At 40.0% G+C, this 12212-nt stretch overlaps 1 protein-coding gene and 1 pseudogene across 2 annotated transcripts; both read right to left on the bottom strand.

Moving 5' to 3' along the window:
• Positions 1–4954: 4954 nt before the first annotated feature.
• LOC117839919 (short-chain dehydrogenase TIC 32, chloroplastic-like) lies at positions 4955–7076 on the bottom strand (annotated as a pseudogene).
• Positions 7077–8712: 1636 nt separating this feature from the next.
• Positions 8713–11165, bottom strand: LOC117836394 (short-chain dehydrogenase TIC 32, chloroplastic). Of its 2 annotated transcripts, none has more exons than XM_034715806.2 (8): positions 10686–11165; positions 10345–10576; positions 10134–10213; positions 9780–9933; positions 9598–9676; positions 9422–9506; positions 9216–9262; positions 8713–9129 (listed from the first exon to the last, which is right to left on the bottom strand). In XM_034715806.2, the coding sequence occupies exons 2-8, from the start codon at positions 10509–10511 to the stop codon at positions 8914–8916; spliced, it is 828 nt and encodes a 275-aa protein (XP_034571697.1). In that variant the 5' UTR covers positions 10512–10576; positions 10686–11165; the 3' UTR covers positions 8713–8913. The 2 variants fall into 2 exon arrangements, with proteins under 2 accessions (XP_034571697.1, XP_034571695.1); XM_034715804.2 differs by having other exon boundaries at positions 10888–11165.
• Positions 11166–12212: the final 1047 nt, after the last annotated feature.

The raw sequence follows: 12212 nt of genomic DNA, 5'->3' as shown, positions 1-12212 counted from the left end.
CCTTTGCTTCTTGCTGAGGAGGGGTTTTTTTTGCATGTACCATCTCTTTCAAAATTAAAAAACCGCACGAGTCGTCTCTTTCAAAAAAAAAAGTACCCAAGATTGTTAAAATCACAATTGATTAGTATATCAATCTTCAGAATATAGCTATATTTGTACGGGTATATTTGTCCATTCACCGTTTCAATCTCAACTGAGAACTCAAATGTAGTTGTATCCTAAGACAAATTCAAGTACTAAGTGTAGCTATATTTTAGAATGGAGGGAGTATTATAGCTTAGCTGTGCCCTCGGATAATAGTGTTGGCAGATCCTGCCTTCAAGTTTCAACTTTGATCCTATTTTCTTACTAAATGAGGTTATACTTACTCCTATAATTAGATACTCTATTTGACCTCTACACTAATCCTCATAGGACATCCAAATAAAAAAAATATTAATCTGATAAATTCTTTTAAAAAAGAAAATAGAAACATCCGGCCACTATGCCAAAGTCTCTAATCATCATTGAATCTTATTTTCTAATTACCCACCTATGCAATTACGGAAAGAACTTTAAAGTAATCCTCTAAATCATCACTCTCTACCATTATGAAAATAATCAACTATTAGAGAAAAAAAAGCATGCATTCATGTTCATCTATCTGTGCCAATGCAATTGGAGCCAACACGGACAAGTTTGCAAAGTGTTATTCACCATTAGAGATAGCTTGGGGATTATCCATGGCAGCTCTTGTATTGTCCATGCCAGCTCTAATTATGAGGCGGCACGAATACTTTCCTTACGTTTGTAATTTGATTTCAATTTACTTCAGAAATTTTATATGAAAATTCTAGATTCCAACGAGATCTATGAAATCGTAATTAAATTTTTTATCTGATGTAGATTTGATATTTGAATAGGTAAACTAAAGTTTCAAACAACAAGAGTAAATAAAGGGAACAAAACTTCCATATCCACATTCTCGTTGAGCGTGTCCACATCAGCATTGTTGGCATGCTCGTCCTCTTCCAACGCCACGATGACATACATGTACTTGGCAATGGCATCCATTAGGAAGAGCTTCATGGCATGCTCCTCCACAGCGATGGCCTTGAGGTTGACATGTTCCTCAATCTTGGAATTGACCTGCACCTTCATCGCCACAACCACTGTTCCTCTACCTCTTCCTCATTGTCATATTCCTCTGCCTCCACCTCCTCCTCTTGCTACTCCTCTAAGAAAACTGGCTCTAACGAGATCACGATAGAGATTCTAGATTTTATTTTTAATAATGGTAGAGGTGGATAAAGATATAAATTTAGGGGTTACTTTATACTATTATCGTAATGGTAGAGGTGGGTAATTTTTTTAGAAAACATAGTAAATTCAATTAGTATTATTATCAATGATGAATAGAGTCTACCCAATTTATGTCATGATGTTTATAATTTTTGTGAGTCTAGAATTTATTTGTTTCTAACATATCTCGTGAAAATTATGACGTCCTAAAGTAAATTTTCAATTATAATAGCAAGATAGTGACCATGTAAAACCTTATGGTTTCAAGTTTGAAAATAATCTTTAAACATATAAATGATGTTTTATTTTGTAAGACAACCTCTAGGCCACCGTTAACCGACGAGTAGCGATCCTCTAGAGCTGTCGGATGCGTCATTAGGGCACCAGACATCAGTGCTTGCCTCCTTATATTGGTACGATCCTAAAAAAGGGATCATGTTCAAGTCAGGTCCTAATCTTAAAATTAAAGTTGGCATATGTTTGATCTTTGCTTCTTGCTAAGGTGATAAAAAATGCACGTGTTGCCCCTTTCGGGAAAAAAGTTCACGTGTCGTTGTGTCTTGGAACAAATGCTTGTCGTCTATTTTTTTTTAAAAAAAGCATTAGTTGAGACTACTGAAGTCAGGATTGATCGGTGCTTGTTTTTTTCATGTCCCACTATAGTCCATCTACCCGTGCTCGTGGACAAGCTAGTAATTTCAAGATATATAATATTTAGAAATTCATGTATAAAATGTGGGATTTTAGCTAATCATTTTTTTTGTTTTTAATGCTCTCTTTTATTTGTTCACATTCTAACATAATATTTAAATAAATCTATTCTTATATTTATTTGGTTGTGGCATCCTTTAATTACAATTACTCTATGTGCATATCCATTCTTTTTTTAGTTTTGTTTCCTTTTGCATCGCACCTCCATATGTGTTTCACATATGTTTGATTGAACACTTAGTTGCTTCATAGGGAAATAGGCATATCTATCGCCTACCTCACACAGGTATGCGCGGAACAACCAGATAAAGATTACATAGTATCTTATATATGTATTGTGTTAGAAAATGAGTATGTCCAAGTCACTCGATCCCCCAGTGGGTGGCACGACAAAGAAACGTATCCTGCTCGATGCAGCAATGGCTATGTGGTATCCTCGTAGGATGGATTGATCAGATGGTGGACTTTTGGCGGCCGTACCAACCATGCTGCTTTCATGTTACGGCCTTGCATGTAATAATTAGCTACTATCGCAGACTTAGCTTGAAATGATCCGAGATAATAAGAGATTATCATTACCTGTCAAGCTCAGCTACATGCATATGCGGTTCATATGTAGCCATTAACCATCATTTCAGTGAATCAAATATTCTTGTACTTCGAGTCAATGTGTACCTGTCGATCTACATAGTTCTGTAACCACTTAGAGGTATTAGCTTTTGGCCGATTAAGCTACTCATCTGACTAGAACCTAATTTTATGGTTCAAGGATGAATATTTTTTATACCAAATATTGGTATCCATTCAATATGGTTTCTAAGAAAATCACTGGATACAAATGATGAGTAAATTTTCATAGCAATAAGAAAGGAGAAAAAAGGTCTATTTGTTTACATGCAGCGGATGTGAGACCTTTAATTTACACGATGTGCTGCTAGCTAGTAGTACAAAAGATCAAGAGAGAATGTGCGCAATGATGCATTCTTCATTTAACTAAACCCTACTGTCAAGTCCCGTGATTATACATTTCCAATTTGTCAACTTTCTGCTAAGTATATTTGATCTTTTCATTGGGCCCCTTTCAGATAACTAAAGGACATGCATGGAACTTACCACTGACCTGAACCAACAAAATATCTCCCTTCAAGAATCAAAAAAAATATCCCCGACCACATGCCTCCAACAGGCAGCACTTTATTTTAGCCAAAGAAAAGGTAAAATAAAATACAAGCATTATTTGTGAAATGTTCTCAGAGGAGACCAAACTCTACCCTCTTTCTTTTATGTCTACTCCCCTGCACTGCGTGACATCCACGATGCAATGACGTGGGTTAGTCCAATAGCCTTTGGACAACCCGTTTTCAACTATCAGGCATGGTATTTTGATGGCAACACCAAAATGTTGATCGTGCAACGTCTGTGCGACAACAGATTTCATAATTATTGCTAATCCGATCCGTGGGTTGCTCACAATAATGATATATGCTAACTGCGGACTAAAGTGCCAGTGCCAAAAAAAGTGGTAAAATATCTACCGTTAAGATTATGGGATTGTTGTTTTATCCATCAGCTGCATGCAACCAAATGGAAAATAGTGATCAACTTTGGTTTCTGTAGATGCTTCAAGCGCAACAAAAGTCAAAAGTTACATACAAAATAACTGCCAGCTAGTTCCTGAGATATAAATTGAAATCTCCTGCCAAGTAATTTAAGTATAAAATTAACCATCCCACACCAGCCTCTCGTTACACAGTGTTGAATTTTAATAAATCTAGTGCTCCATGCATCCCAATTTTAATAAATATATCTAGAAAAGTCAAAATGAATAGTAATTTGGGACGAAAAAGTAGAAACAGAGGGAAACTTGAATGACAAACTCAAAGATTAGTTGTAACACAGTCCACCTAACTGATGTTGGCCCACAAGCATCTTACCAAGCAGGCTAACCTTAACTAGACATAACATTTATGACACCATGTGGCCTTATAATTAGAAGGCTGGCTCATGTAAATTTATTTAGACCTTCTATTTTGATTGTTATTCTTTTACTTTACACCACCATGCAAAACAAATACCACATGAAATTCAAAATATGTAAATAATACAAATTGAAATTATGTAATTAACAAGAATCGTTGAAATTCATAACATGATCAACTGGATACAAATTACTATTCATAAAAAATAGCTGAAATTCATAAAAAAATTATTGAATAACAACTATATTTTTTTATTGAAACAATGAATTTTCACTGTTCGAACAATGCACAATATACCATGGAACACTTAATGAATGGAATATGAACAATGAACTCAAAGCTAATACCACATGAACAATTCAAAACATGTAAAGTAAGAAGACCAATTAAAATATATAATGGAAACAACTGAATTATGTTACAGCAACAATAGATTATAGTAAAAAAAATAACAATGAGAGTGATTATTAAAAACACTACAAAAAACCTTAAATATAATAATAATAAATGAAAATACTCAAGAAAATGGATAATAGAAGGAAAAAATAAATATTTTAGAAAAAACACTAAAGTAGTAAACAAAATAATGTTGCATGCATGATGAGATAAAGAAAAAGAAAAAGTTTAGTTCACAAAAACAATGGTGCAGTACAAGCCAAAAAAGGTACGAAATTACAAATAAATCCTCTAGAACCTAAAACGATATATCTCTTGTGTTCATTGTCTCACGGTTGATGTTCGAATTGATATTACCTATTCACTAAAAAGCTAATGTTACCTTTTATGTTGTCTTTGTGTCGTTAGCATACATAGAAAAATGCTAACTTCTCAGATCACAAAGAAGCCATGATTGTAGCCACGATAACTATTCATGCTTACGTTACCAATCTGTAACAATTATATGATGGTATGGTGGTCTGAATATCAAATTTTGAATCAAGATTGAGATATTTTGTTTGATAGTAGTGCATACACCAACAACGTACATCCGGAAGAACTATATAAGCATTAAGGCCTCGTTTGTTACGGTGGGGTACAGTGCCGGCCGGCTACAGCTCCTGGCCGCTGTGCTGTCATTGTGGTTCCACCGGCTTCTCCTTGTTTTGTGAGGGGGAAGGGAGAGGAAAAAAAAAAAAGCCTTCAATGAACAGTAGATAAACAGTGCTGTGTCGGAAGGAGCCGGAGCTGGGAGGAGCCACACCAAACTAACCCTAAGTACAACAATATGTGCATCGCTAGTTTAGACAAGCACTTGATCAAGAAGACACTACTGTCTCCAAGCTGAACTGCCATAGCTTCTTGGCCAACTCAGCATCTGAAGCTTGCGAGCTCGGGATGGCTATATTACATTTGGCGAAGTACTTTCCACTTATGCCCTTCATTTGAGGATGCATCGCCGCATAGCATGCCGTTGCGGCACCCTTTAATAACAAACATAATAATGGGTTAATTAGGGTCAATCCATGTTCCGCCATGGCAGTAAAATAAGAGGTGAAGGCCTACCTGTTGCACGCTTCTACATATGAGTCTTCCTATGGAGTTCAAAAAAGCTGCAAGAATAGCAGGAACAGTTACAGACATCATTGATCATTACAACCGGAGCTCCATGCTAAAAGCCAGAAACAATGAAATTTGGTTTGCAAACAATGAAATCGATCGTCAGACTTGAAGAAAAATACCAGCGACAATAATCCTGCCCCTAAAAAGGTTAGTCGCGATGGCACCAGGATGAACTGCATTGGCTGAAATATTCACTCCCTCCTCCTGTTCATGAAGATGACTTCTTATGCTATTAATTAGCCAGCTCATGAATTCATATTTTAACGACTCCCATTCAGTGTCCAGAGAGCTGAGATACCTTGAAGATTCGTGATAATTCATTAGAGTGAAGAATGTTGGCAAGCTTGGATTGACCGTAAGCAATAAAGTCGTTCAAACTGTCTAAGGTGAAAACACAACAAACATGTTGGTGTTATTTCTGCAGCAACATGTCCCAATTTTGGGAGAGAATTCAGACTGATCTCAGAATGGATTACCCGGAAGGATCATGAATTTTGTCGAAGCATATCCCTTCAGGATAAGTCATGGTATGCCCTGCCGACGTCACATTGACGATCCGTCCCTCGGTGCCGCTCTCCCTACATGTGCTCCTCATGTTCTCCAGTAGGAGGTTTGTTAGAAGAAAATGGCCTGCATTCAAGTCAAACGCTACTGCAGTATCAGGAACCATTCAGGTCATAGTTCAGAGTGAGAAAGCATAAATATGAACAGTCAGCAAGGTCTTCTACAGGCAGGTAAACAAGGGATATGCTGCAGAAAGAATTTGGCTTAAATGATTCGCGCAGAGGACACACCAATGTGATTTGTTGCGGAATGCAGTTCCAGGCCGTCGCAGGAACATGTGCAGTTCCCTGTCAGTATTCCAGCGTTGTTGCTGCCGAATAGAACGTCAGGTTCACCAAACACATCAGATCAATGAGACAATGACATGATCATTTCAGGTTAGCTGTCGTTTGACAGTTTTTGATATCTGGAAGTACTAGCATGAGTAGAAGGATTGATTCGTTCTTACATGAGAATGTTGAGGGGCAGGTTCAGAGACTCGAACTCGGAGGCGAATCTCCTCACCGAAGCCATGGAGCTGAGGTCCAACTCCAGCACGTCAATCCTTGCGCCGGGGATGCTGGCCACGATGGACTCCTTGACCGCGAGCCCGGCGGCGACGTTGCGGACGGGCATGACGACGTGCACGCCGCGCAGCGCTAGGACGCGCGCCGTCTCCAGCCCGATGCCGCTCGTCGCACCTGTGATGACGGCATAACCAGACCTCGGCCGTCGACGCCGGCGGTGACCTCCTCGGCCGTGGAGGCGCCGGAGAAGCCCGAGGGCCCCTTGCGGTAGAACCACCACATCGAGCAGAAGATTCGGACGGCACTGTATTATGGGACTAGTGGGTATACTAATAAATGCCAATATTTGAACGCAGCATAGCCAATGGAGAAAGAGAGACCAGATGAGCACGTTAGTATTTCGAGTGAGAGAGCAACGCGAGCGAAATCGCTGTCATAACCTGAATGGTGGCATTTGAGATGCGTGTGCGTTCACCCTTCCCGTTCGGCCCGCGCATCGCTGTCATAACATATATCTATGTATATATTATTTATTATGTATTTAGACATAACATATATCTAGATGCATAACAAAATTTATAAAAAAAAATTAAAATGACTTATAATTTGGAATGGGTGGACTAAACTTTTGTTAGAAGTAGTAGAGTCTGCTGACATCTCTTCGCTCTTAATATCTTGAAATTGTTGTGTTATATAGTACAAGTGCTCCACCCATTGTAAAATATAAGGAATTTGAGTTTGTTCTAAGTCAATGATCATAAGTTTGACCAATGTTAATAGAAAAAAGCATTAATATGAACGAAGTAAACTATGAAAATAGATATCTTAATAGATATTAAAATGATGTTTATTTGATATCATAAATATTATTTTTTAAAAAAAATTGATCAAATTTAGGATTGCTTGACTTAGAACAAACTTTAAAATCCTTATATTTTAGATGGAGTCAGAAAATAAGAAAATAGATCGACGATATTGTTCACTATGGTAGTGTTTGGTTGGCTCAAATGTAACGTAATCTGATTACTGAAGGTAACGAATCCCATTACATATGTTTGGTTGCGATGGTTTGTAATCAATTGACACTGTAATCGAATCCCTTACCTAAATAATATCTATACAAGCTTGTTACCCCTCCTCCCCCACCGTAATCAGATATAGCACCCATACATTAATCTGATTACGTTACCAGAGTGCAACCAAACAAAGAGGACAATCACCTATTCCACCTCTAAATACACTGTAATTTGATTTCCTTTGCGTTTACATTACCTTAGCACGAACCAAACACTATCTAAATATACAGTTCAGACCTACTTTAGAGTTGTAAGAATTTGGATAAATGAAGGTACAGAAAATAAATATTCAATGTGCCGACTAGCACAAGGTGAACGAGGGTGATGTCTGCACGACACGAAGAAATTGAAAGAGGAAGGGATACATGGCCGTTGGAGTAGATTGAAAAAGCTTGCGATCCCATGTTTTTGTTAGGACAAGATACAAATTGTCCATTGATCTCAGCTGCTGTAGATAATTCTTAATTTTATTTGATTATGATAGATTTTAGGTAACAATTACTTTCTATATGCATTTGGATTATAAAGAACTACCACAAAAGACCATAAACGATAATATAGAAGATAAGAAAGTACACGAAAAAATAAATAACAAAAATAATTAGAAAGGATGAAAATATAAAAACACTAAAGCAGTAAAAAAAACTGTTGCATGCATGTTAAAAAAAGAAGTTTAGCGGGCGAAGTTTTAGTACAAGGAGTTTCATGAGGATACTAGCCCACCAAAGTGAGCTTGGCGGGCTGGGTGTGGCAGCCTGGCCTGGGGGGTGGAGTCTTCTCACATGATATTATGCAAAAGCCAGAAAAAAGGTAAGAAATTAATGATAAATCCTCCGGGACTCTAAAAGACAAATATCTTTTCTTGTGTTCAGCATCTCATGGGATGTTGCAGTTATTTTTACCTATTCATCTAAAATGAAAAAGTTAATGTTACCTATTCATCTCATTGCTGACTTTTCACAAAGAAGCCATGATTGTAGACACAATAACTATTCATTTCAGACCTTTAAGATGTCTTGAGACTTACGGGGAAAATGCAATAAATATATGATAGTATGGTGCTTTGAATTTCAAATTTTGAATCAAGGTTTGAGACATTGATAACAGTAGATACACCATAACATACATCTGGAGATCTATGTGCACCACTAGTTCAGAGAAGCATTTGATCAAGAAGCTGTAAAAGTTGTGGAAGCGTTGTTATCTCCCATTTACAAGGGATTGATCCTATCTGATCTAACTAACCGGCGCTAGGTTGTTCATCTTGACAGGATTCGCATTTACATGTTTAACAGAAGCCACGGTCTGCAAGCTGAATTGCCATAGCTTCTTGGCCAACTCAGCATCTGAAGCTTGCGAGGTTGGGCTGGCTATATTACAATTGGCAAAGTATTTCCCACTTATGCCCTTGACTTGAGGATGCATTGCCACATAGCATGTCGTTGCGGCACCCTTTAACAAAAATAAGGCAAAGTTGGTTAGGATCAATGCATGCTTCACCTATGAGGTCGTAGTACAAGAGGTGATGAAAAGCATACCTGTTCTACATCTCTACACATGATTCTTCCAATGGAGTTCAATAGGACTGCAAGAGTAGAGGGAACAGTTACAAATGCCACTACAAGTACAGCTCCATGTAAATGTTTTTCAAGGTAGATGCCAGCAACTATTTTACACATTTGAATGGATTAGAAACCCTTTCCTTTTTAAAATAATAAATCGCATGTAAGATTTGAGAAAATACCAGAGACAATAGTCCTGTTCCTAAAAAGGTTCGTTGTGATGACACCAGGATGAACTGCATTTGCAGAAATATTCACTCCTTCCTCCTGTTCATGAAGATTATAGAACTTCCGTTACTGGCTAGTTCATACACTCACATATAATGACCTTCCATTCAGTGGCAAAGAGCTAAGGTACCTTGAGGATTCGGGACAGTTCGTTAGAATGAAGAATGTTGGCAAGCTTTGATTGACCATAAGCAATAAAGTCATTAAAACTGTGTAAGGTCAAAATACAACAAACTTGTTGGTGTTATTTCTGCAGGCAGCAACATGTCTCAATTTTCCGAGAGAATTCAGATTGACCTCAGCATTGATTACCCGGAGGGATCATGAATTTTGCTGAAGCATATCCCTTCAGGATAGGTCAACATATGCGCCGAGGACGTCAGATTGATGATTCTCCCCTCAACGCCACTGTCCCAGCAGGCACTCTTCATGTTCTCCAGTAAGAGGTTTGTTAGAAGAAAATGCCCTGTCATCCAAACCAAACGCTACTGCATTATCAGGAATCATTGTCACAGGTCATAATCCAGAGGAGCAATTCTAAATCATGGACAATCAACAAGGGATACTTATACTCTGCTACAGGTAAACAAGAGATGCCACGCAAAGAAAGCAGCTGAAACAATGTGCGCAACTAAGGCTGCAGTGCTAACTGCTAAGTGCATTTACCAATGTGATTTGTTGCAAAATGCAATTCCAGACCGTCACGGGAACGTGTGCAGTTCCTCGTCATCACTCCAGCGTTGTTGCTGCCGAGAAGAACATCAAGTCAACCCAACAGGATCCAAACAATCCATGATTTCAGCCTGGCTTTTGACATTTCGTGATATCTGACAGTCAGTACAACTAGCATGAAGTAGCAGGATTCGTTCGTCCTTACATGAGAATGTTGAGGGGCAGGTTCAGAGAGTCGAAGTCGGCGGCGAATCTCCTCACCGACGCCATGGAGCTGAGGTCCAGCTCCAGCACGTCGATTCTTGCGCCGGGGATCTTGGCCGCGATGGCCTCCTTGGCCGCGAGCCCGGCGGAGACGTTGCGCACGGCCATGACGACGTGCACGCCGCGCAGGGCCAGCACGCACGCCGTCTCCAGGCCGAGGCCGCTCGACGCGCCTGCGCCGATGGGCTCAAAATTAGATCAACCACATGAGTTCCCTTCGATGCAAACGGCAACAATTTCAAACTCCGGCAAGCCCGGGTGGCCGTCATTTCAAATACCGACCATCCCGAGGATGGCCGCCATTTTGAGCGCCGGCATCCAAGGAGGCCTCCGGCGCTCCGCTGCTTTCCGAGCAGCACCTCGGCTTCGGAGTATTGGTCGCGATGGATCCGGCGACCGAGATTCAAGTCGGAGGGTGACGCGGGAGCTAGCTGAAAGGAACAGCTTATAAGAGTAATAACTGAAGGAGAACCGAAGTACACACCAGTGATGACGGCGACCAGGCCGCGGCCGTCGACGCCGGCGGTGACCTCCTCGGCCGTGGAGGCGCCGGAGAAGCCCGAGGGCCCTTTGCGGTAGAACCACCACATCAGGCAGTAGATTCGGACGGCAACTGTGCTACGGGAGTGGCTCAAATGCCAATCTGCAAGCACCACATAAACAATGGAGCAAGCGACAGAACCAGATGAGCAGCTGAGCAGGTCAGCACTCAGCAGGGGCAATTATTTTTTTTGGTCAGCAGCGCAATTTTTTGTTAGCAATCGAGTTGGGGGGGGGGGGGGGGGGGGGGGGGGGGGGGGGGAGGATGGGATTGCGCAAAATGAGCAAGATGCATTTGTTGGAGGGAGATGCTATTCAGGTGTCGTGTGCGTTGGCACTACGCCGTTCGGCATCGGCGAATCGATGTGTTGATTACCAATACCACCATTCTGATTCCTGCCATAAGAGCAGCTCCAGTCCTGGTTCGAACTCTGGAAGCCAGCGCAGCCGGCCATCAGGCAGCCATTCAGCTACTACAGGTGCTGCAGCCAGCCATTCAACTTCTACAGTTGCTGCATCAGTCAGGACCAGCTACTGCATGAGCTGCAGCCAACCGTGCACTTTAAACAAGCGATCAATAGTGTGCCATTTTTATTTCACATTCAACCATTTGGAACCATAAACTGAAATGAATTTCATTTACCATAGCTTATGCAAATATGCACAAAATAAATGATATGCATACAATTATAACATTTTAGTGCTACAATAGTTGCTCGGTCACAACAACAACAAATTAGAAAGAAATTGATAGGTTACATTCATAATAACAAATTAGCAAATTGAGAAAATATCTCCACCATGTTAACCCATAAAGTCCTGCTGCAACCCAATCACAAACTTTACTAATATCATCGTTGGCAGTAGCGGCTAACCAATTTGATGCAAAGTCATTTTCATCACCAGTCCTAATAAGGTGCCATGACCAAACATGTCAGTACCAACCATTCCAGGTTTGTTGTTATCCAATGCAAAATTATGTAGCGCAAAGCATGCAGCAATAATCTTTGATTGCTTCTCCATAGTATATAACGGTATACCTCTTAGAATTTGCCACTTATTCTTTAGCACTCCAAAAGCTCGTTCCACAACATTCCGAAGGCACGAATGATAGTAGTTAAAATTTTCATTCAAATTCTCAGGACCTTTGGCATTAAACTCCAATAAATGGTACCTGGCCTTGCGATATAGCGCCATATAACCCTCACGCAGTGGGTAACAAGAATCCACCAAATAGTACTTTCCTACGTATCAACATTGTTATACAAA

Source organism: Setaria viridis, chromosome 9 (genome assembly GCF_005286985.2).
Source record: "Setaria viridis chromosome 9, Setaria_viridis_v4.0, whole genome shotgun sequence".
Classification (NCBI taxonomy): domain Eukaryota; kingdom Viridiplantae; phylum Streptophyta; class Magnoliopsida; order Poales; family Poaceae; genus Setaria; species Setaria viridis.
The sequence above is the reverse complement of the archived record's forward strand: the minus strand, read 5'-3'. Positions and strand labels throughout refer to the sequence as shown.

Excerpts from the sequence above, each read along its gene's own strand:
- LOC117836394 (XM_034715804.2), bottom strand. The coding sequence starts at position 10,993 with ATGTGGTGGTTCTACCGCAAAGGGCCCTCGGGCTTCTCCGGCGCCTCC. Across the intron at positions 9,263-9,421 it reads GAACAGGACTATTGTCTCTG|TCCTATTGAACTCCATTGGA; the intron begins GTATTTTCTCAA and ends CTACTCTTGCAG. Across the intron at positions 9,130-9,215 it reads TGTGTAGAGATGTAGAACAG|GGTGCCGCAACGACATGCTA; the intron begins GTATGCTTTTCA and ends TTTTTGTTAAAG.